The 25,484-nt window shown below is 39.6% G+C and overlaps 4 protein-coding genes and 1 long non-coding RNA gene across 5 annotated transcripts; 2 read left to right on the top strand and 3 right to left on the bottom strand.

The window, feature by feature from the left end:
• Positions 1–461: 461 nt before the first annotated feature.
• On the top strand, positions 462–16,315 carry LOC103519023 (membrane-bound transcription factor site-1 protease-like; the record flags this gene model as incomplete). Its single annotated transcript, XM_026830653.1, has 6 exons — positions 462–724; positions 10,546–10,723; positions 11,090–11,304; positions 11,769–11,895; positions 15,161–15,405; positions 15,991–16,315. Coding segments are annotated over 6 exons (1,353 nt in total), but the record flags the coding sequence as incomplete, so codon positions are not given.
• Positions 16,316–16,507: 192 nt separating this feature from the next.
• On the top strand, positions 16,508–24,213 carry LOC103519022. The gene is made up of 3 exons (XM_008484101.1): positions 16,508–17,149; positions 23,734–23,745; positions 24,210–24,213. The coding sequence occupies exons 1-3, from the start codon at positions 16,737–16,739 to the stop codon at positions 24,211–24,213; spliced, it is 429 nt and encodes a 142-aa protein (XP_008482323.1). The 5' UTR covers positions 16,508–16,736.
• On the bottom strand, positions 17,183–19,958 carry LOC113471474. The gene is made up of 2 exons (XM_026830650.1): positions 19,735–19,958; positions 17,183–17,743 (listed from the first exon to the last, which is right to left on the bottom strand). Exons 1-2 carry the CDS (start codon positions 19,855–19,857, stop codon positions 17,249–17,251), a joined length of 618 nt encoding a protein of 205 aa, XP_026686451.1. The 5' UTR covers positions 19,858–19,958; the 3' UTR covers positions 17,183–17,248.
• LOC113471475 lies at positions 18,815–19,582 on the bottom strand. Its single transcript, XR_003394161.1, has 2 exons — positions 19,359–19,582; positions 18,815–19,148 (listed from the first exon to the last, which is right to left on the bottom strand). It is a non-coding gene; the product is annotated as an uncharacterized LOC113471475 (long non-coding RNA).
• On the bottom strand, positions 21,270–22,999 carry LOC108253659. The gene is made up of 2 exons (XM_017448026.2): positions 22,985–22,999; positions 21,270–22,796 (listed from the first exon to the last, which is right to left on the bottom strand). Exon 2 carries the CDS (start codon positions 22,790–22,792, stop codon positions 21,626–21,628), a length of 1,167 nt encoding a protein of 388 aa, XP_017303515.1. The 5' UTR covers positions 22,793–22,796; positions 22,985–22,999; the 3' UTR covers positions 21,270–21,625.
• Positions 24,214–25,484: the final 1,271 nt, after the last annotated feature.

The raw sequence follows: 25,484 nt of genomic DNA, 5'->3' as shown, positions 1-25,484 counted from the left end.
CCTACGTATTTATTATTATTATTTTTAAAAGGTTTGACAGAGGGAACTGTAACTGCTAAGGTCTTGTCGTCCCGAAATCGAAGAGAGAAGGAAAACAGGATAGGAGGGAAAGGAGAAAGCCAGTCGTTCCGAAAACGAACCTTATCCGTTCAGGATAAAATACGCCCGGGGCGGGAATTGAACCCGCGACCTAGCGCTCACAAGGTAGACGTGCTACCATACATGCTAACTATAGAGGCTGGCTAGTGTGTGATTGAATGAATGTATCTCGTTTTGTGACATTTTTATTATTATTATTGATTTTTTTTCTCTGTAATGTGCTTTAACCACTACGCTACCTGCCTCGGTAGCGTAGTGGTCAAGACGCTCGCCTGGTAAACAGGAGGGCGTGGGTTCGATCCCAGCCAAGGCATGGGAGCTGACTATATTGTGTTAAATAATATGTAATATCTATTCTATTCCATTCATCCTCAGGTTGCCGCACTCTATCCGGTACTTCCGTCGCTTCCCCGGTGGTTGCCGGCGTGGTGGCCCTCCTAGCGTCCGGCCTTAAACATCGGCCCGCCGGCCACATTAACCCGGCCTCCATGAAGCAAGGCCTTATGGCCAGTGCCCGCAGGCTACCTGGAGTCAATATGTTTGAGCAGGGGTCTGGCAAAATAGATCTGCTGAGGGCCTATCAGATACTGAACAGTTATACGCCGCAAGCCAGCCTGAGTCCAAGGTAAGAAAAGGCTTACATAAAAAACTTCAACTTTTACACGAAAAATATTAATATTTTAATTAAAACGTTCCATTAAAAAAACTTCAAACTTTGCATTAAAAAAAAAAAAAAAACTTTCAAGCTTCAAAAACAGTTATACGCCGCAAGCCAGCCTGAGTCCAAGGTAAGAAAAGGCTTACATAAAATATTGAAAACTTTAAACAAGGAAGTACTTGTAGGGAGGTAGCAAGACCAGTAGAAATTAATGATTAGTCAAGTGAGAATAATATCTTGAATTTAATCAAAATCAATCAAATCGTAACTTTATTTTATTTGTGTTAAAGCAGAGTCTTTTCACAAGTGGTATCATAGCATCACTAAGTACCCTCTTTGCAATCAATCCCCATATTTCAATAATCTTTTTACACTGGTAAGGTCGCCCCTGATTGCTACTCGATTGAAGTAGCTACTCAATTGTCTTCACGAGGCTGAGTGCACTCCGAACACCAAAGAGCCGAATAAACTTTGATCCCGAAGGGAATCGGACCCGGGACCTCCAGCGTGTTTTATTTATTTGTTTTATTTTACATTTTATTTAATATTCCTTGCTGAAAATTGTTTTATAAATCTCTTGTAAATTGGAAAAACCTTTTACTAAAGTTCTTTGTTTCTCCCATTAGGTATCCGTGGTTCAGGAGTAAAGGTAGCAGTATTTGACACGGGATTATCGAGCGGTCATACAGGCTTCAATAATGTAGCTGAGAGAACTGACTGGACGAATGAGAACACACTAGAAGATAAACTGGGCCATGGAACTTTCGTAGCTGGTATGTAGAACTTTATGGAATAGCCCTCAGATTTGAAAATATAGAGGTAGAAGGAGGGAGAAAGGAAAAGGAAAGCCTTTTTTCTACTGGTTATTTATAGATTTTAAATGGTTGAAATTGGTGTAAAATTAGGTAGTTTTAGTTCAATATGTTTGATTGAAATTTGGTTAAATAGTAAATACAATTAAAATGATTGCAAATTTGAGTTCTTAAAGCACACTATTCACTCACTAATAACAAAGGCTGAAGGCCAAAATCAAAGGTACTTATATGATGCAGCACAAATGATAAAATTAATCTTAGAGTGAAAGCTATTGACCGCTCTGTTAATATGTTGGAAACGAACTGAATGTAGATTCGATAGACACTCGAGCCTATGCTAGGTACTCAGAGTGGTACCATTTTTGACAAAGTTTATACAAGTTTAATTACTATCAAACATCTACTTTAGACTTTTCGGACAGTTGACAGTAGAAGTTCAAACGATGTAGTTTTACTACGTAATTTTTTCTTACTTTTAGGTACAGTTTAAAACGTGAAGTTTTCGTACTTCTTTTTTCACTCCTCAGTATACTTATAGATGAGAGGAGCTAGTAGCATCAGCAAATTAGTACTCCATCCTTTTTACATGGTGTTGTTTAAATTTCAATTGAATAAGTTCTCGGTAACTTTCTTAAGCATGCTTTCCTCGTATAAATGACACAAAACACTACAAACAATGTCTAGAATCTAGAATTACAATTCGTACAGACCAAATTTGAATAATAAATCATTGATAATAATTTGCCTAAGTAACAAATTTTCCTACATTATTCAAAAAATGACTCGGAGACCTTCAGATATGGTAAGTTGTAAAATAGATCGAAGGGGAATCATCGTGCGTGGTTGGTATTCGGATGGATTTTTAATTTTTTATACACGAACTTCGCTCTGAAAAGCCAGCCTAGTTAGCTTAGTTGGTAGTGCGTCTGCCTTGTAAGCGCTAGGCCGCGGGTTCGATTTCCGCCCGGGGCAAAAAGTCATATAAATGGGATCAAATAGGACTAAAGGTATGGTCATGTTGAAAGAAGAAATGAGAGCTACAGAGGGAAAAGAGTTGAGAGAATGGAAGTGAGGGGGAGAAAATGGCGAGGGAGACCGAAGAAAAGGTGGAAGGATTGTGTGAATCAAGACCTGCTAGAAGAAAAAATTATCAGTTCATAAGGTACACAATAGCGCTGCCTAAAAAGGACTGGCAAGACCCCTATTATGTGGTCAAATTGGAACAAAACGTGATCAAATTATCATATTAATGAGGATAAATTTCCATGTCTCGGCTGGGATCGAACCCGCGCCCTCCTGTTTGCCAAATAAACTAGTGTAATGGTTCTCTGAAAAAAGTCCACTTTTTTTTGCAAAGACGTTTGATAAAGGGAACTGTAACTACTGAGGTCTTATCGTCCCGAAATTGAAGGAGGGCAGGAGCAGGAGAAAGCTGAACTGTTGATGCGAGAAGGGACGGCCAAGTTTGCAGACACCGTGGGGGAGAATGATAAGCATCTGCAGAAGATCATTTCCCGACAACACCATTGTGGGGTGAGTTACTTTGAGGGAATTCTCCCATTTGGGGACTGAGCTATATGACGAAAGACGAGTACAAAGATTGAGTGTATGCCGGTAAAAGACTTGCAATGCCAGAAGTTCCACAGCTGTGGACTTCGGGTCGGAAGGTTGGTGGTTCAAGTCTAAATCAAGTGAAAAAATCTGGTGTGAACATCACACGACTTTCTATCAAACTTCTCAACTGTAAGTCGGACAGTTCTAAAAGTTTCACCATTAGATTCGGCGTGAAAAATCCCATGGGATCAACTATTCACATGCCTATCTTATCTTGCATACTTTGTTGAGAATCTTTTGATTTTAAAGGTTGTTGTTGATGTCGTTCTTGTTGTTGTTCCTGCTGCCTTTTTTGTTCGTCTTCTTTAAATGTTTCTCCAACTTTTGGTTGAAAATAAAATCTTTTTTCTCCTATTCCTTTAGCATTTTGTTGGTTTGGAAGATGTTCTTTCAATTCGTCTTGCCTTTTTAGAAATCCATGTTGCTTTGTTTCCATTTCTTGATACTGTCTACCTTGGTGATCCTTTGGCAGTTCTTTTTCTTTTGTTTGTTGAAAATAAAATCGCTTTTCTTCTATGTGTTTTACATTTTGTTGAACTTGTTGATGGTCTTTTAACTCTTCTTGTCTTTTCAAATACCCATGTTGTTTCGTTTCCATTTCTTCTTGTCTTTTCGTATATCCTTGTTGTTTTGGATCATTTCCTTCTAGTTGTTCATGATCTTTTCTTAGTTTCACCTGTATTTGATCAAGTGTTTTGAATCCAGTGACTTTTCCTTGCAGTTGTTTTCCTTGTAATGGTTGCTGAATTTGTTTTTGATTTCCTTCCAGATGTTGATTGTCTTTTGGTATGTGTTGTTGGCGTTGCGGTTGCTGTTCTTGGACTTGATTATGTTTTAGTTTTTCTGGTTGCTTTTGTAAGAGTGATTGCTGTTCTTTTTGGTATGGTTGTTGTTTTGATTGATAACCTTGTTGTTGCTGTTGTGAGTGTGCTGGCAGTTGCGTCGGGTATGATTTTACTAGTATTTGCTTTTGTAGATGTCCTTGTTTGTTTCCTTGCAGTTTCTCTTGTAAATGCTTTTGTTGTAAGTGTATTTGTTCTTTTTAAAGAAGCTTTTTCAGACACATACTTTTCTTTTTATACCCTACCCTTTTCAGCTCTCCAATGAGCCATTTCTTACACAACTTCAAGCTTGGAGTGTTACTCTTATCTCTACCGATGTCCTGATCTACTCCACCATGTAATGGATCATCTTGATTCTCTCCGAAGTCCTTGGCTGAACCGTTCAATTTCACCGGATTTCTTTTGTGACCCTTTCCAGACTTGTGAACAAAAGACCGTCTCTTTTTGATTTGAAATGGGGAGGAAATCATTTTGAATCAACTGGAGTTGATTTTTGTTTCAAAATCTGATATCATTAAATGCCACAATGGGGTTTCGAATGATGCATGTAGATCTCTGTGGCAGCTTTAACTGGAATAGAAAACAGGATTGGAAAATTTTAGTTTTGATATAAAAGAATTTCAGTTTATTTAGACTTCAGAGAGTGATAGGTAATTATAAAAATAAATTTGAACCATGGAGAAAATAAAACCAACCTTTTTTTATGCCTGGAACTCATTTTTTCACCAAACTTCAATAAAAAAAACTGAAAAATTGCAAACAAAAGTCGAAAAACTGCAAAAAGTTCAATTTTCACGACTTCAAAATTTACCGCGCCCTTTTGTTTATTTTCTTTCCCCTTGTTGCCATGACAACGGTGATAAGAAATGGACCAATCAAATCGTCGAACGTTTCGATTCATCGAAACGAATTTGTAAACACTGCGAACCCGGGAAATTTTGAAAATTTAAAATGGATTCAAATTTGAACGAAAGTTGCTAGTTTCAAAGGTCGTTTTCAGTGGTTTTTTTGTGACTTTTTCAAAGGAAATGGAGGAAATTAGAAGGTTTTTGTGATATTTGGCACGTTTGAATTGGTGAGTATTTTTCATGAACGTTTTTAAAATATCTAATACCTGGAAATCTTAACAAAGCCTTTCAAAAGGTCATTTAGATATAAAAAGAAGGGTCATTCAGCAACCACTGTGGCCAAGTGTGTATCACATTAGTCTTACATTCTAGAGATCCTGGGTTCAATTCCCAGCAGAGTTCAAGATTTTTCAGCTCTGTGCTAGTAGTAGGTACCTACAGGTTGCAAACTCAGCTCATTCAAAACCAGGACAAATTACTTCTTATTTATTATCTTGACACAATACTAACACCCCTTAACACAAATACCTCATTTGTTTTAATGAATAAAATAGTTCAGTACTTGCTCAGAAGTCATGTCAATGGAAAATTACTACTAAAAGGAGATGTCACAAATGAGCAGTGGTAAGTGTTGTTATCTATAGATAAACGCAAAAAGGAGCTTTCACAATTTGAGCAGTGTTATTATAGGGTTAAGTTAAACACAAAAAGGGGCTTTCTTTTTCATTGTTGTAGCTTCTGAATAGTTACTAAGAGCTCTCTTATTCAAGCCTCATTGGGTCTGTAGATTCCAACAGAAGCCCTCTTTCCGGATGATTTTTCAATATACTTGTATTTTCTCAATTTCAGATCTCCATTTTTGCATCTCCATGACACACTCGTTCAAAACCATGATTGAGAACAATGATTGGCTCTGCACCAATTAGACACACACTATGTGTCGTTGCAACTTATGATGTACTGAGGTAATAGCCACAACATGTGAACCAAGCCGGGTGCCACTTCAAGTACTTTGGACTCCTGTGGGAATTAAAATAATGGTGGTTATTTAAACTGCTCGAATAGGACCTGAAAAGTCCTTTTACCCCAGCAAGTCCTTTTATTCTAGCTCAGGGCGATATTTAGGGGGAGGGTCGAGGGGGCCTGGGCCGCCCTCAACCTTAGGGCTGTTTTCCCCTACACCTAAGCCTCGGAGTTTGTGTACGGAGTTAAGCTGTCTAAACTTATTAACTTACGCATTGTTGAGATGATGAACAATGAATATTGAGAACGTAGACACCACCCCGTTTCAATCGAGGGGGCCTGGGCCGCCCTCAACCTTCCCTACACCTAAGCCTCGGAGTTTGTGTGCGGAGTTAAGCTGTCTAAACTTATTAACTTACGCATTGTTGAGATGATGAACAATGAATATTGAGAACGTAGACACCACCCCGTTTCAGTGCTACATCTTGAGCCAGGGCAACCGAGCCAAAGGTAAACTTGTATCTAGAAATGGAAAAATAAAATGTTAGCCATTCCACAAGAGTCTTCTTATTATTCCGAACTACCCAGAGACGCAAAACTGCGCGTGGTTAACATCCGGATGGGCATCTGGGCAGATTGCGCTCTGATGCCTTTTGCCGGGCCCAATGAGGTTAGGTGAGTTTAATTAAAGGAAAGAGATGGTTAGCTTGTCCCCGAAAGGAGAGTAAAATCTCCTTCACTAAAACCCCCGTTAAAATATAATAAAACGAGTACATAGTGAAAAAATCCCCAATGAGGTTAGGTGAGTTTAATTAAAGGAAAGAGGTGGTTAGCTTGTCCCCGAAAGGAGAGTAAAATCTCCTTCACTAAAACCCCCGTTAAAATATAATAAAACGAGTACATAGTGAAAAAATAAGTGAAAATCTAGGTGCATTGCAGTGCACCAGACCTAGTTCTGACCTCAGTACAATATTGTCTATTATATTACACAAAACATTTCAACACATATTACCCCTATCATAACTCCATTGATTTGCAATATAGTGTCATGAAATTTGGACCATATGTTATGTTGTTACTTAAGTTACATAAGTTACTATATTTGCTTATCATGCCTGCAAAATTCCGAATTACTAGCCATAACACAAAGGATAGAAAGAACGGCTTGAAAATTGCTTATTTTGTATTCCTGAGATCCTGCTTGAAATAGATTTTTTTTTTTCTTATAAAGGAAAAAATCAACATGTTTTTTGTTAATACTTTTGTTTCCAATTTTTACTTTCTTCAGAATTCATTGTCACATTCCGTGGCTACTACAAGTCAGCAGCCCGGAGTCGCTACATTGCAGCCGCTAATGGTAAACTTACATTCCCGTGGGATATCCAGTAATGTAGTCCGTATACAATCGATCCACCGGGAACACCACGGTTTGTTGGTAACCCAAACTAGACTCTAGGGAAACATTTTTCCCCTGTAGTTCTGGATTGTACAGGAATCTGATTTTGGTGGGTTCCTTGTCAGGGGTTGTAATGTTATCGAAGTCCCCCATCCTGGTTAGTTGTCCAAACCCCTCGGTATTGTTGCTCAAATAGTAGGCAGTGCCCTGGAACACAAAATAAAACGTATAGGAACAACACCTGAACCTAAAGGTGTGTCCACACATAGTCGACACAAGTGAACTGTCCACACTGCCTCGACAACATAGATTCACTTCGTCGATTGACGGGCGGCCGGTGTTTGGACACACTTTATCATCCGATTCTCCAGCGCAGCGTTGAAAGAGTTTAACATTCCATAAACTTTTCGAAGTTGTCAAAGAAATTTAGAGCTAGTGGGTGATTGAGCTCAAAAAAGGGCTTCAATGAAACCGCCAAAGATACAATGAGGCTCAAAATTCACTGAGAAAAAGAAGATAGAAGAAGATTCCTTTCAAGTTTTCTGAAAATCAGGCATACCGTTTGACGATCTAAAGTTTTAGAAAGAATCTGACGAACTGAATGCAAAATCAGATAAGTCAGGCCTTCTAGAACTCACCTGTCCTGCCACTCTGACCGCTTTAGCCTGGAACTTCTCTTTCACTAAAAATGGTGGTGCAAATGTTGTACAGAAAACCATAAAGCCAATCACTACGGGCTAAAAAATTCCCGGAGGGACGGACCCCGCTTGTTCATTATTGTGTTAAATAATATTTAATATCTATTCTATTCCATTCATCCTCAGGTTGCCGCACCCTATCCGGTACTTCAGTCGCATCCCCCGTGGTTGCCGGCGTGGTGGCCCTCCTAGCGTCCGGCCTTAAACATCGGCCCGCCGGCCACATTAACCCGGCCTCCATGAAGCAAGGCCCCGTATCAAACATCACCAGACCCATCGGTTCTAGAGTCCCATTCTGTGCGGGCGAGTTGAACGTGAATCCACAGTCCAAGGTGTTGTAGACTCGCAGCGTTACTTGCTTGTCAGTGGCCTGCGGAATGAAAAGGTCTGTTTAAGTTCTGAGTTCTGACGTAAAATTGGACAGAGCGCACCTGCCTTGTATGCGCTAGGTCGCGGGTTTGATTTCTACTCGGGGCGAACTTTATACCAAACAGGGAAATTTCACTATACCCATTGGCATAAGCCAGCAAAGCAGGAGAAGAATAGTGGCGATGGGTACCTAGTTACATATTTTTTCCAAAAAAATTGATTAAAAAAAAAAAATGTGCTCGATTAAAGTTATCCCCCACCCTTATATTATGATAATTTAAAGGAGGTATATTCTATTCTGAGGAAGAAAATCGGGGGTAGGTACTTACTTTTCATGCCATAGTAGCAAAACCGTTCACAGAACTCGTTTGTGATGATGAAGAACACCGATTTGGGATACTTGATCTGAAATCAGAAAAAAAAAGAAATAACGATTAACTAAATTGAAGAGTAGGTAGGTCTACAATTGAAACCACATGAAATTGAAGTGTATACCTAATAACCACATGAAATAATAACGCAAATTTTGTGCAATTACGGTATAGCTCTCATATTTATGTAGGTACGAGCACAGGTAAGAATAACCAATCTGTAGGTAGATGATGAACATTTTCATACCCATTCAATCCTAATGTACACTTTCAACACCGTGAGATAGGTATGTACTTCGTACCTACCAGATAGGCAACGGAAAGTAAGGAAGTCAGTAAGTAGAGGTAATAAATGGATTTTTGAAATAACCTATGCATCCGGGAGTGCATTTTCAAAGTAGTAGCAAAATCCCCTTTAGGGATGACCTATTAATTTCTAACTAAAGTCACAACTTTGGGTCGGGGTTGTGTTTTTTTTGGGGTCCCTAGGAAAAAAATGAGTTTTCATAGAGAATAACTTCTTTTAAATCTTTGCGTAGGATGATGTCCGGTATTACCTTAACATCTGTTCTAGTTCGCCTGATTTTTTTGTCCAGTGAGAATTTCTCTTTCTCCAGCGATTTTTCATCAACTATGAGGAACTTTTCAATTTCTTCGTCGTTTTCGATTTTCATTTTGTTATCCTACAACCTGCCTCGGTAGTGTAGTGGTCAAGGCGCTCGCCTGGTAAACAGGAGGGCGTGGGTTCAATTCCAGCCGAGGTATGGAATTTTATCCTCACTAAAATTTGAGGATTTGACCACAATAATAGTAGTAGCCTACTGCTGGAGTAAAGGGACTTTTCAGTCTTATTATTATAAGCACTATTATTATTATTATTAGGTATAAGTTTGCCCTTGTCTACAAAGTTTCTAAGGTCCCGGCGATCTAGAAGATGCGAGTTTGACTGGTGCGAATTTTCCGGGAAAAAAATCACGGAAAGGTTAGATTCTAGGTAGATATAATTTGTATAAAGGAGATAAGTTATAAATTTACTGTATAAACTAGTTATAAATTGTCAATATTTTTTCAGTTACACTTCAATTCGCGAAATAGGAGAAAAAAATCACTACACTTTATTCTTTTATACCTACTAAAAAACATAAAATCAATTGTTAACGCGAATTTATCCTAAAGCTTATATGAAAAATTAGGTTACATGAAAAATTAATACTACTTCACTTTTTGTTGGTAGGGAAAATCACGGAAAGTATAGAAAGTTGGTAGGGGAAATCACGGAAAGTATAGATTATCCTAAAGTTCTAAAAAGAAAATCTTTTAGGCCGCGAAAGTAGGATGTAAAATTTACTTCGTCAAAACTCCGCGAACTTCTAGACGGCCGGGTAGTTGGAACGCGAATGCCGGCAAACAAATCGACCTCTTGGCAAAGACCAACAATGTGGTTTACGTGGTATTTCTCCGTGATGAAATAATGCCGTGCACATTTGAGTTCCATGTTCATGTTCACCGCCATGACAATTACGAATTATTCACGGCTTTACAGGGTTCGAAAATTGAAACCGTCAATGTAAATTTCCTACGGAGTCTACAAACTGCATACCTATACGTATTAAAAAAAAAAAAAAAAAAAAAAACCTGCGAACTTTTTATAAATAAACCCTTAAACTTCGTATGACAAACTTCTACAAATATGTAATTGATGATTTGGTGTTATTCTCTAATATATTTCGGTTATAATATTTTGCTCTAATAATTCTCATTAAAAGAACCTTTAAACTTTTTGTATAACAAACTTCAAACTTAGCATACAAAAACTGTTCTGCTTTTCCACAGTTTTTTTGGTGATTTGCTGGTTATTCTCTTATATTTCAGTTACTTGGACCTAACAGAGTGTCAGTATATGTGGCCTTACTGTACACAACCTCTATATCACGGAGCTATACCCATCATAGTTAATGTGACTATATTGAACGGCATGGGCGTGGTGGGTAAAATCCTGGAGCGGCCCAAATGGTATCCATACTTGCCGCATAATGGGGAGTTTCTGGAGGTGAGTCGGAGACTTTTTTTATAGTTTCAATTCTAGGGCGCTAAATGGAGCAGTTGCAAATGGGTAAAAATTATAAATAAATGGGCGATTCCTATGTAAAAAGTTGGGAAAAATCCAAATCTGAGGTGAAAACTCCGAAAAAATAACTGTAAAAGGTCCGCCAGAGTGCTTTTCTAAATTAATTCCTTCTTTTATTTGTAAGTCTCTCTCCCCTCTAGATATCCATGACTTATTCAGACATCCTATGGCCTTGGTCCGGCTATTTGGCGGTACACATTTCTATTCTATTCTATCCTATTAATCTACTATGCATATTCTATTCATATTCTATTAATCTACATTACTTTATTCTGTTCTATTCTTCAGATATCCATGACCTACTCCGATATCCTATGGCCTTGGTCCGGCTATTTGGCGGTACACATTTCCGTCTCGGCCGCCGCTGCTGCCTGGCAAGGGACAGTTCAAGGCCATATCGAGGTCACAGTAGAATCGCCGCCCCTGGAGGGAGAGGAGGGGGTGAGGCGGTCCACGGTCAAATTGGCGGTGAAGGCGAATATTATACCCACGCCGCCGAGACAGTAAGTTGAACAGTCCTGCTTTTGGGGAGAAATAATGTTATGGACAGTCCTCTTAGGAAGAAGAAAAAAAAATCTGGGGGAAATTCCCTTAAAAAAAAAAGCAAAGAGAAGAAGAGGAAGAAGAAGAAGGAGGAGGAGGAGGAGGAGGAGGAGGAGAAGAAGAAGAAGAAGAAGAAGAAGAAGGAAGAGGGGAGAAAAAAACATTGGAAAAATTCCAAGAAAAATTTTCGCAATATTTTTTTTTTTTTCTTTTTTGATCAAAGTTTTAAAAAAGAAAAAGAAAAAAAAAACTTAAAAGAGTTCACGTTCCTCAGAGCTGGAGTATTCTGCCAAAATCTTTGTAAAATGTAGATCAAAAGTCCCTTCCGGCAGTAGCGCGAGAAATCTAAGCTTCACCGCAAATAAAGTTAGTCATTTAAATTAGGTAGATGTTTTTACTATTGTTCTATTCTATTTTGTTTCAGTAAGAGAATCCTGTGGGATCAATATCATAACTTGAGATATCCGCAAGGTTATTTCCCACGGGATAATTTGAAGATGAAGAATGATCCCTTGGATTGGAACGGTGATCATGTACATACCAACTTCAAGGTGAGCTTTTTACTGCAGGTTTACAAAAAGAAAAGAAAAAGTTATTAATTTTTCGGCAATGTCACATTGTGTTTTGGGGTCTTTTAGGTCACTACCCCTTGTCTGATCTAAAAAAAAAAGAAAAAAAAAATCTGGTGTGAACATCACACGACTTTCCTTATCTTATTGAATGATGCTTATTTGAGTGTTCTTTTACCCTAACTTTTACAATATCTCTAACCGTTTTGTCGCTATAGCTGAAAACCGCCAAAAAACGGTCGAAATCTCTCCAAAAGCGGTCAAAATACCGCCAAGCGCAGCAACCATCTCAACCAAACGTTTTGTGTTGCATCCTTGTCACATTTGTGAACTACATACCAAATTTCAAGTCTCTAGCTTATACCGTTCCCGAGATATTGTTAAATTACACCGAAAACCGCCAAAAAGCAGGCGGTAAAATGCCGCCAAGCGTTGCACCGGTCTTAACCAAAAGTTTCGTGTCGCATCCTTGTCACATTTGAAAGATAGATACAAAATTTCAAGTCTCTAGCTCTTACCGTTCTGGAGATATTTTGTTATTTGTTTACAGACAGACAAACACACACACGGACCAATGGCTGAAACTTTGGATTTAGGCTCTAGGGACCTCAAAACCTGTTTTGACACTAAAAACTGACCATCGAAAATTTGACCCGATTACATTACTTTCCTTCCTATAGGATAAGGAAAGTAAAAAAGAATGCCTCCGAGTAAAGGATTACCAAATCTGTACTACATGATCGTATCTTCCTTTACAAACAACTTTATTTATCTTCAGAAAAAAACCGGTTTTATTTGTATCACACAGTACGAGTAACGAAAGGCGCCTTCTGATTGGTTCAAAGACTTTTGTAGCAGCCAATTTTAGTTTTTCAAGATCAGACAGACCTTAGGAAGCTATTACATACATACTACAAACATATCCTAAGGCGGCTTTCACACTGAGGTAACACGTCGCAAGTAGCAAGTCGCAAGATGCTACGTAGCATGCATCTTCAAAGACTATGGTATACTCCGATGGTGTTTAGGTGTTTCCTCAGATAGCAATGTCCCGTCAGCATCCCGACAATACGTCTCATATCGCCCCTGTTGAGGTTCATTGTTTCTTTGGAAATTCTTTTCGAGGGTTCTTTTATCATACAAGTAACAGTGTTACTTCAACACCAACAGTCTGGAGTTTTGTTAGTTGCTACTTGTGATTGTTTGTGGGAAAAAAATATTTTTTGTTTTTTGATACCTACGCAGTTCATTTTTATTGTCACATGTTGTTAGTTGTTACTCCAATGTGAAAGTTCATGTTTCTTTGAACAAGATTCAGGACGTAAGCAGTAGCATCTTGCGACTTGCTACTTGCGACGTGTTACCTCAGTGCGAAACGCGCCCAAGTCGTTCTGTTTCTGGCAGGTCGATCATTTACAAAACCCCTCCACCATGATCGATCTCTGAAAGTTTGGTTGTTTTCTATGAGACTAGGGTCCTGGTTTCTCTTTCCAGTATTTTTTATTCTCGGTCTTCCTCTTTTCCTGGTTTCCTGTATTTCCATTTCGAAGTATTTATTTGGCATTCTTTCTTGATTCATCCTTCTGATGTGTCCACAGAAATAGATTATAGATTTATTGATTACTTTCTTTTTACAACAATCTTTTCATGTTGAGGTTTGACAGAGGGAACTGTAACTGCTATGGTCTTATCGTCCCGAAATCGAAGAATAAGAGGTTTGATAGAGGGAACTGTAACTGCTATGGTCTTATCGTCCCGAAAATCTAAGAGAGAAGGAAGACAGGATAGGAGAAAGCCAGCCGTTTCCGAGAACGAACATTATCCCATCAGGATAAAATCCGCCCCGGGCGGGAATCGAACCCGCGGCCTAGCGCTTACAAGGCAGACGCACTACCAACTAAGCTAACTAGGCTGGCTTGGCATTCTTTCTTGATTCATCCTTCTGATGTGTCCACAGAAAAGCCATTCGCTTTGGAAAATTACGGGCATTTTTTACATTTCTTCTTTTTTTTTCCTTTGAGGCGCTTTAACTCTGGAATACCAGGTCGTTCACGCCGCAATCCGCCCCGGGCGGGAATCGAACCCGCGGCCTAGCGCTTACAAGGCAGACGCACTACCAACTAAGCTAACTAGGCTGGCGATCAAAATTATAATAATGTAATATTGTACCTACTGTTAAAATATGAATAAAGTAAAGCACTAATAATACTAATACTAAAATTATTTTCCCATTTTTGGTGCTCCACCAATTTTTGGGAGAACATGGAAAAAATTAAAAAAAAAGAAAAAAAATAGGCCATAACTTTGGCCTTTGTTGTCGGATGGAGCTCAAACTTGTACCAAATTACTAATGTGTATGTATATTATTCAAGATTTTCCACCCTATTCCCACTGCGTCACAACAGATTTTTTTTTTCCAAGTAATGTTCCCATCAAGCTTGTTCAACATTAATGCCTAAAAATCAAGATCCCCTAAAAATGGGTTCCCCTTTCCGAATTCCAAATGGTTCTTCCACTAAGTACATGTAGGTAGTACTTTTCGGGAACATTAATTGCTATTATAGGTAATTCTTCTTTTTTCTTTCTATTGTAGGAATTTCTTCTTATGATTTATATTAAAATTCATTGTTAATCATAAGATACTTTTTGACTTCTTTTTTCATTTTCTTTTCGCCTTTCGCTATGGAAAATTACAGGCATTTTTGTACATTTCTTCTCACAGGATCTCTACCAGCATCTCCGCAACATTGGCTACTACATCGAGGTACTCGGCACGCCATTCACCTGTTTCGATGCGCGTCACTATGGCGTTCTCCTGTTGGTGGATCCAGAGGAAGAATACCACCGTGAAGAGATAGACAAACTCCAGGGTACAACGACATAATTATGTACCTGAATATCCCTCAACTGACCCCTACAATTTAGGGGCCCTGAGCTAGCTCTCTGGCCTTGATGGCACCTCTTGGTATACTCTTAATGGGATAGTAGATGAACTCACAGATTTTCTCAGGAATAAACCTGAGTGTGCGGACTCTTTAGAGGTGCTACAGGTGAATTTTGGAGAAACTGGGGAGGTTGAAATATACCAGTGAGGGTACTTCTAGGTTACATCAAGGCCTTGGGATAGCAGACCTATCAAACCCCTCATTAGACCCCTTCAGTTCGGGGGCCCCAAGCTAGCTCTCTGGCCTTGATGGCACCTCTTGGTATCCTCTTAATGGGATAGTAGATGAATTTCTTCTCACAGGATCTCTACCAGCATCTCCGCAACATTGGCTACTACATCGAGGTACTCGGCACGCCATTCACCTGTTTCGATGCACGTCACTATGGCGTTCTCCTATTGGTAGATCCAGAGGAAGAATACCACCGTGAAGAGATAGACAAACTCAGACGAGATGTAGAACAAGATGGTCTGGCCCTAATAGTACTCGCTGACTGGTACAATACGGATGTTATGAGAAAGATCAAGTTTTATGACGAAAATACAAGGTAAAATATTATTTAAAAAAAATATTTTTGTAATCAAAATACAATGTCAAATAATACTGTAATTAAAATACACAGTAGAATAATATTTATTATAAAAAAATACTAGGTAAAATCTATTTTTCCAAGTGAAACTAATATTCAGAGTGTTCCAAAAGTCTTGGAACCCCTGAATATATTTGAACGGCTAATGCCACTTTTTGAAGTAGTTGCCAAATTTCAGCCACAGTTAGAGTCGGCTCCAGGGGGGCCAACTGCAAAATCTTAAATGGAAACCCCTACTTTTGATACACCATATTAAAGGCCTTAAAGAACGTGGTACTTTGGTATTAGACCATTCCGACAACCAGGGCCGGACCTATGGCCTATTCAAATTCTGATGGCCTCTTGGGGGTGATAATGGATGTTTGGAAATTTAATTTTTTGGTTTTTGGGTTCAATGGGTTCAATTTTGATAAATTTGGCAAACATGTTTAACATCTAAAAGATTTTTACCAGTTAAATTTTGGGCTTAATGAATCGGGCCCTTGTAAGCCAGGTTGAGAACATGTTAATAATTCTTATACTAAATTCTCGCGGTTGTTGCAGACAGTGGTGGTTGCCGGAGACCGGGGGTTCGAACATTCCCGCCCTCAACGAGCTCCTGGCGGTTCACGGTATTCGTCTCGGGGACCGGGTATACGAGGGTTCGATTACCATGAACGACAGAACTTTGCAGTACATGTCGGGAACTTCTATTGTGCAGTTTCCGACCAGCGGAGTTCTGGTGGGAGCCAAATTGAACAACCAAGGTAAGAAAGGGGTTAATCCAAATGCACCCATGGCGGGATGGTCGCTGCGCTGGCTTTCCACGTCCTGGCGGTTCACGGTATTCGTCTCGGGGACCGGGTATACGAGGGTTCGATTACCATGAACGACAGAACTTTGCAGTACATGTCGGGTACTTCTATTGTGCAGTTTCCGACCAGCGGAGTTCTGGTGGGAGCCAAATTGAACAACCAAGGTAAAAATGGGTTAATCCAAATGTTCTTTGCCAGCCCAGTTCGCTTGGAGAAGTGTCAGCACCCATGGCGGGATGGTCGCTGCGCTGGCTTTCCACAAATGAGACAGACGAAAATCGAGAGAGGGGAAAGAGTGAATCAGTCTCGAATCCTAATAGGGACCAAGGGGAGAGAGGGGAGGGTGAAACAGTGTCGAGGCGAGAGAGGGGAAGTTTCGAGTCAGACGCGAAGCGCGATAGGGGAAATGACGATTCAGTCACAAAGCGCGATAGGGGAAATGACGATTCAGTCGCGAAGGATGAAAGGGGAAACGGGGAAGAACAGTCAGTGGCGATGCTACAAAGGCGAATTTTAGAATTAGACCCAAAGCGCAATAGGGGAAATGAATTAGGAGAAGCCGAAACAGTCGCGAAGCGTGAGAGGAGAAGTGGGGAGAAAGAACAGAGCAAGTCAGTGTCGAACAACGATAGGGTAGAGGGAGACGAGCCTTTTTCGTGGCGACAGAGGAGAATTAAAGAAGCAGACACGAAGCGCGAGGCAGGAAATGGGGAAAAGAGAGAGTCAGTGCCAAAGCGCGAAAGGGGAAGCGGGGAGGATAATTCAGTGCTTAAGCGAGAGAGGAGAAATGTTGTAGAATCAGGGGCGGAGCGTGAGAGGGGAGAGGGGGACCTGATGAAGAGACCAGTGCCGGTGTGTGTGGTATTGAATAAGACCATCCCTATACCGCTCAATATAACGGCAAGCACGTAAGTAATCAAATCAATTATTTATTTACAGAACACCCAAATAAGCACCATTCAATAGGATAAGGAAAGTCGGGTGATGTTCACACCAGATTTTTCAATTTACTCATCAAATTGTACAACTATAACTTCTTCAACATTTCTTTCATCAGCTTGTTGAGGTTCCATTGCTGCCACTTGTTGGCTAAGGATATGACATTCTATCTTCAATTTCTTTGCTTTGTACTCGGCTAGCTCCAACCACTTTTCAGACTTGCGGATTTCCAACTCCAGCCACTTTCTTCTCAACTCTTCCAGTGTGGGTGAAGTGGCTGAAGTTGAATGAGAAAAGAGAGTGGACGCTCTCCTTTTCTTTTCTGCCGGGTGAGTGGTACTGGAGGGGAGAGGAGTGACATTGGAGGGGTCAGGAGAGCTGATTGAAGCAGGGCTTGGTGGCTGAAGGAATGGAATGGGTGTACCATACGACTCCACCAGTCCAATCCCTTGGACTGTGGGTGAATCAGCGCTGATTATTTCCAACACCTTTGTGTCCACCTCATCCAAGACAACTGAGTACCCTCCAGCAGATCCTGATTTTCTAGCATTGTCTCTCTTCTCCTGGAAAATTAAAGATGAAATACAAATTAATACTTAAAAATTAACAGTAGAACCCATTTTCCTTACATACATACACAGCTAAAAAAAGAGTGGGCTAGTAACTCAACTTATGGCTGAATAGTATTCTACTGACCACAACTAAAATTTGGTATGACCTATTTTGTAGAAAACTGCTGAATAGATTTCACCCTAAAAATTAACTCTTGTACATTGCAACTTTCAACTATCAAGGTTAAACCTCATGGCAGTATTGTAAAAAAAAAAAAATTGTCCTCTCAATCTTGATATTTTTTAATGAACATTATAGACCTAAGCAGGATTGCTCCCACTTTGGCCAACTCACTCTCAATCTTGAGATATACACAAGTTATTATGTAGAAATTTTTATCTTTCCTACAATCCTGATACATTTCTGCCAATTCACAGTTTCTCATTGTCCTCACAAGGCACATTGGGCCCCAAAACATTCAAACCACAATGATAAATTAATGCCCCTGCTGGGATTTGATGGGAACTAAAACGTAGTAGTTTGGATGAAAAGGTATCAAAAGTCTTTTAAGTTTTATAACTTGAGACAAGTATGTACAGAAGGTAAATACAGTTTCACTAGCAGATTTAGGGGGGGGGGGGGACACCTAATTCAGAGCACGCTACAAAAGTTTAAACGCGAATTATAGTGGGTAAGTATTTTAAAGCTGCTTTATGGAATGAAAAATACAAGAGTACCTAACATCATAATACATTTCCTTCTACAAGTAGGTAGTGAGTAGGGGAACCTGGGGCACCATGTGCGTGAAAAGTTTGACACCTTATATCTCGGGAATGACTGAAGCAAATTCTTTCAAATTGGTTTCTCTTGATCACAAATTTTGTTGTTTTGCTTCTAGGTATTTTTATTAATTTTATTAAATTAAGCTAAATGTGTCATTTCAGTCCAATTGAAAAAAGTCAATTTGCACATCGTACCCCACCCCTGGGGCACGATGTGCAGGTGGGTGGGGTACAATGTGCAAGATATAAATCCCTTATTACGAAGAGAAAATAAGTAGGTAATATATAAATGTTGGTAAATTTTCCAAAGTTTTCTTTTATTTTTAGAAGATAAGGTGAAAAGACAAAAAATAACGCAAAAAGAACAACTGTAGGTATAGTATAGTAGGTATTATGTTAAAAACAAGTAGGTAGTTGATTAAGGTGGGGGTATTACACTTTGTATGTGTAAATGCTAGCAAGAGGAACATTAAATAGGCCCCTTTTATTGATCTCACAGTTTCTCTGTTCACTCCAAACCTTCTTGCCGCCTCAGCACATTTTCCGCCGTCTCTCACATACTGAACCGCCTGTTTCATGGAATCTGTATTATATTGACCTTTTGTAGTTTTCTTCTGGTAGTTTCGAACCATTTCTGCAACATTCAATAGATAAAAACAGATTATTTACTTTTATATTGAAATGAATAATATGGAACTAAAAAAATGCATATGGTGCCCCAACCTATAATTTCACTACACAAATGCACAATGTGCCCCACACAGAAATGCACATCGTGCCCCAACACGTTTTGGAAATAAAAAATTAAAATTTAACATATTAAGATTAAACTTTTTAAACTTACCTGCAGCTGGTAGTCTTCACAGGCGTTCAAATTTGATTTTGAAATTGAGTAGAACTTGATATGTCACATGGTTTCATAGATATGACAAAATTTCGGGACATCATTTTTTTTACTTCTGAGGGTACAAATCACAAAATGTAAAATAACTTTTGAATGCCTGAGATTTGAATTTTCGCGGCAGGGGTATGTTTACATTAGTGAGAAAGGTATCCAATGTTGCCAAACGTACTATTCTAGTGTTACCAGTAATTCTCAAAATTGAAAAGCACATGGTGCCCCACCGCACATGGTGCCCCAGGTTCCCCTACTTGACTTTGGTAGTTATCTACGACTAATTAAATTTATAAACTAGGTACAATAACTTTCAATAACTTACCAAAGCTTTGGACTTTAGCTTGGACCAAATTTTGTCCCTCACAAAGGTCCAATCTCTCCCCTCGTTAACTAGTGTTTGGCTCTGAGCCACAAGCAGCACCTCTTGCCAAGCAGCATCCTTCATCTCATGTGTGATGCTGTCTGAGAAGGGGGCAAAGAGAATTTGTTTTTTCTCCAGAATTTTCTCTAGGAGCACTAATTTTTTTTGCTTTTGTATTTGTCGAGCCATTTCTGGAGAGAATTTGTTTTTTCTCCAGAATTTTCTCTAGGAGCACTAATTTTTTTTGCTTTTGTATTTGTCGAGCCATTTCTGGAAAAAAAAAACACATACTGCATCACACTTTGTCATCCATATCTTGTACCTAAACTCTTGTTTCCATGGTAGAATAGGTTTAGGTTTAGGTAGGTTAGGTTATAGGTTCATTGGGGCTTGTTGCGTACAATTACCTTGATTTTTTTTGTACCTGTACTGAAACATGCAGATGAACACTACTAACCCTGATTTTACCAAAATTGAATACTATGGATGACTGATAACAAGGTATTTTGGAAACACAACTTTGAAAGACAACCTGGGAAATATGAACAGTGAAATTATTAGATTTAGCACCACACAAATCATTTGCTTGTCTCACTGCACTTTTAAAGAAATTACCATGAAATATGTTATAGGTATATGTTATAAGGTCTCACTAAAAGTATGTTATAGGTAGGTACATGATAAAGTAGTATACTTACAGATTACAGAAGTCTTCTATCTCTCTCTCAATCTCAATAAATCCTTTTTTATTTAGATTTAAATACTTTTTTAAACTTAAACTTGAAAATTTTGAAGATGTGAAGTAGGTATCGCCATTCGCCAACAAGTTTTTTTTTGTAGATAAAGAAAAAAAATCAAAATGGTTTGTGATAATTTTATTTGTAAACAACTCTCCATTTTGGACGTCACTCCCTGAATCACGCAATCGGGTTCAGCAATTCGGGGAGTACAACAAAAACCTTTCTGGAACAGAATCGTTACCCTACGCGACTGCCCTCCCCCGCCTACCCGAGTCTCAACTACACAAGTATTCCAAAGTACTAGACCCGAAGCGCGAGAGGGGGAATGGGGTGGATACGTTGAATCGAGAGAAAAGAGGAGTGGAAATCTTGGAAACAGCCAATAGAAAGGAAGAGATTGACTTGAGGGGAAATGGAGATATGGACCCGAAGCGCGAGAGGGGGAATGGGGTGGAACTGTTGAAGCGAGAAAAAAGAGGGGCGGGAAATTCAGAATCGACCAATAGAGAAGAATCGACCATTGAGGAGCGGGGAGAGGTTGACTTAAAGCGAGATAGGGGTAATGGTCAATCAGACCCGAAGGGTGAGAGGGGAAACGGGCTTGATCCCTTGAACCGAGAAAAAAGAGGGGAGGAAAACTTGGAAACAGCGAATAGAGAGAAGGGAGAGATAGACGAAAAGCGTGAGAGGGGAAATGGAGAATTGAAATCAGAGTCGACCAACAGAGAGAGGGAAGAGATTGACTTAAAGCGCGATAGGGGAAAGGGGCTGGACTTAGTGCAAGAGAAAAGAGGGAGTTCAGAATCGACCAATAGGGAGGAAGAGATTGACTTACAGCGCGATAGGGGAAATGGAGAATTGGACGAGTATCGAGCGAGGGGGAACACAGAGGACGCAAAGCTGGAAACTTCTGAAGTAACAGTTGAAGAGCCAGTGGAAAATCGCGAGAGGGGAAATGGTGAACTCGAGCTGGGAAATGGGACATTAGAAGAAAATGGAGCCAGGGGAAGTATAATAGAATCAGACGCGAAGAGTGAGATTGAAAATGGGGAAAGAGGAGAGGGTGAATCAGTCGCTAAACTCGAGCTGGGAAATGGGACATTGGAAGAAAATCAAGAGAGAGAAAATGTACAATCAGACGCGAAGTACAAAATACTAAATGGGACAATACAAGAAAATCGAGAAAGGGGAAATATAGACGCAGCAAAACCAGTAGAATATGAAGAAACAAAGGTAGAGCCAGTGGAAAAGCGCGATAGGGGAAATGGAACATTAGACGAAAATCGAGAGAGGGGAAACAGTGAATCAGTCTCGAAGCTCGAGCTGGGAAACGGGACAATAGAAGAAAATCGAGAAATCGGAAATATAGAACAAGGAATAAAGATAGAATTAGTGGAAACGCGCGATAGGGGAAATGAAACATTAGACGAAAATCGAGAACATGGAAGTATAGAATCAGTCGCGAAGCTCGAGCTGGGAAATGGGACATTGGACGAAAATGGAGTAAGTGGAAGTATAGAATTAGAATCAGTCTCGAAGCTCGAAAGAGGAAATGGGACAATGGAACAAAATCCAAAGATGGAAAAACAGTACACAAACATAGAACCTCCCGTAGTTGAAGATATGAGAGATCCAGTGGAAAAGCGCGATAGGGGAAATGAGACAGACGAAAATCGAGAGAGGGGAAAGAGTGAATCAGTCTCGAATCCTAATAGGGACCAAGGGGAGAGAGGGGAGGGTGAAACAGTGTCGAGGCGAGAGAGGGGAAGTTTCGAGTCAGACGCGAAGCGCGATAGGGGAAATGACGATTCAGTCACAAAGCGCGATAGGGGAAATGACGATTCAGTCGCGAAGGGTGAAAGGGGAAACGGGGAAGAACAGTCAGTGGCGATGCTACAGAGGCGAATTTTAGAATTAGACCCAAAGCGCAATAGGGGAAATGAATTAGGAGAAGCTGAAACAGTCGCGAAGCGTGAGAGGAGAAGTGGGGAGAAAGAACAGAGCAAGTCAGTGTCGAACCACGATAGGGTAGAGGGAGACGAGCCTTTTTCGTGGCGACAGAGGAGAATTAAAGAAGCAGACACGAAGCGCGAGGGGGGAAATGGGGAAAGAGAAAAGAGAGAGTCAGTGCCAAAGCGCGAAAGGGGAAGTGGGGAGGATAATTCAGTGCTTAAGCGAGAGAGAAGAAATGTTGTAGAATCAGGGGCGGAGCGTGGGAGGGGAGAGGGGGACCTGATGAAGAGACCAGTGCCGGTGTGTGTGGTATTGAACAAGACCATCCCGGGGGAAATGGGGAAAGAGAAAAGAGAGAGTCAGTGCCAAAGCGCGAAAGGGGAAGTGGGGAGGATAATTCAGTGCTTAAGCGAGAGAGGAGAAATGTTTTAGAATCAGGGGTGGAGCGTGAGAGGGGAGAGGGGGACCTGATGAAGAGACCAGTGCCGGTGTGTGTGGTGTTGAATAAGACCATCCCCATACCGCTCAATATAACAGCAAGCACGTGAGTAATCAAATCAATTATTAATCCCATAAAAAAACTTATATTCTTGTCTTTTGAAAACGAGGGGAAAAAGGAATTTTTATGTTCTCACATATTCTGTCTAAATGAAAGAGTATTTTGTTGAGAAAAAAAAAAAATCAAATAAAATCATGAATTTATTTTTGTGGTAAAGCAGAGAGCTTTTCACTTTTGTGGGTACCACAGCATTGCTAAGTGCATTCTTTATCTACTATTAATTCTCATTCATCATCAATCTTTTTACATTAGTAATGCTGTCACTAGTTGCTAATCGATTAAAAAAGGTACTTGATTGTCCTCACGAGGTTGAGTGCACCCCGAACTCCAAGCACAGTACTGGATACAGTGACAGCAAAATGGTCAAACTTATTTAAAAAAAATCTGAAAAAAAAAATGTTACTTATATTTGCTAGTGTGTACCCCCCCCTTTTTCTCTTGAACCGTATGTACCCACCCTAATCATATGTGGTATGTAATGTCATGTGTTTATATTGGTTTGTTTATATTTTTCTTTCATTGCAATTTTTCAATTTAGTCCTGAGGATGGCATCATGAGATGTTGAAACATGTTGACTCTTTTCCATCAATAAATTCGTTTATTTAGTCAAGTGAAGACTTATTCTCTTCTTATTTTAGTATTAATTAGTACTTGACATGGTATCCCGTTTTCAAAGTTTATGTTTTACATGTGTTATCTTATTTCAGGAATCTGTTCATGTCAATTCTCTATTCAGAGGGAAAAAGTCTATTTTTCCCCTTAAACAAGGGAAAAGTCTGGAGGGAGGGGTGCTGAGTGGTCCGTGGGAAATTCCAAAGTGGTCCGTGGCTTGAGAAAGTTTAGGAACCCCTGTATTGGAGGTATTTGTGTTGGTCATTGATTAGGACATTAGACGATTGGGCAAGTTTATAAATAGAAATGACGCGAGACTTACGTCTCCGGCCGCACATACAGTGTGACTTTGCTTAACTTAACCCATTGGGATTAAACGGCAAGATTAGCGAATGTGGACAATTTGTCCTACGAGGTAAAAATAGAATAGAATATGCCTTGTCCTATGCCCTGCATAGGACCGACAAGCCCCCTCTTGCAGTCTAAACAAGGTCCAGTTATAAGAGCTTTTTTCCGAGTGTACCTAAATATATTACTATGCATACCTAATTAACTACATTTCTGTTCCTAGGTAAATACAGTTTGTTAAAGATCGGCCCCAACAACAAATTCTTTTAAGCAAACTCAACTATGCATGCACAAGTCAATCAGGTTATGAACCAACTTACTAAAAGGTAGGTTGGATGTTGGATAAAAGCATCTTTTGTAATCACCTAATTACCAACAAACAACCTCGCTACAAGAAACCAAAGTATTTATTAGGGGATTAGGACTCACCAGTATCTAATAGCCTAATACATAGGTATGTATATTGAGTCGTAAAGGGCAACTCCAGTAGTCGAGTGCCGCCATATGCCGGCGGCAAATTTACAACACCTCTCTTGTCATCACATGGTCTCCTAATCACCAGGCTAAATATCCCAAGTTGCATTTCCTTATGCAGATTACCACTCTTATCTAGTCCGGTAACTTGGTTGGTAATGTGAATGAGAATATCTACTATGTCTGCCTTGAGGCCTGTCTGGTTTGGTTGTCGGAGTACATTGGTGTTGTTTTTGTGCAGATCGCACAGATAGGTCTTATCAGTTATCTAGTGTCTAGTGTAGAGCTTTAGAGATTGTAATGTAGACCTCTTATAACATGGTGTGGAATTTGTAGATTCTGAATCTGAACTATAGAGTTACCTAAACACTTTTGATGGGGGACTTTGTAACTTTGTGAATTTCTAGTAACTTCCCTTCATTTCAAAAAACTCAACTCTTTTATCAGTTATTTAGGTAGATCTGTTTTTGTCCTCTTTTCATGAGAAAAAGGGCTGCGTGAAATTTAATGTGATTATGCCCAATCAAATGTTTAGAATTGATGCTTCAATACGACTTGAGAGTCAGTATTTTGTTCATAAATATGGGAGTTAAAATCTCAATAGTCTCAATTAGGCTGCGTGAAATTTAATGTGATTATGCCCAATCAAATGTTTAGAATTGATGCTTCAATACGACTTGAGAGTCAGTATTTTGTTCATAAAAATGGGAGTTAAAATCTCAATAGTCTCAATTACCGTAGGTACATCAAGCAAGTTCACTGAAAACATTCACTCTTTATGTATCACAGTCAAACTTTTACCACAAGGCGTGAATACAGAGTAGGGTATAAATTTATATTACGTTCTTTCAAAATACAAAATACTCTTCTTTTTTTCTTTTCTTCTTCTCCTTCTCCTTTTCATTCTTCTTCTTCTCCTCCTCCTTCTCCTCCCTTTCCTTCTTCTCCTCCTCTTCCTTCTTTTTCTTCCTCCTCTTTTTTTCCTCCCTTTCCTTCTTCTCCTCCTCTTCCTTCTTCTTCTCCT

The sequence above is a fragment of the Diaphorina citri genome, unplaced genomic scaffold, assembly GCF_000475195.1.
Source record: "Diaphorina citri unplaced genomic scaffold, Diaci psyllid genome assembly version 1.1 scaffold2487, whole genome shotgun sequence".
Classification (NCBI taxonomy): domain Eukaryota; kingdom Metazoa; phylum Arthropoda; class Insecta; order Hemiptera; family Psyllidae; genus Diaphorina; species Diaphorina citri.
The sequence above is the reverse complement of the archived record's forward strand: the minus strand, read 5'-3'. Positions and strand labels throughout refer to the sequence as shown.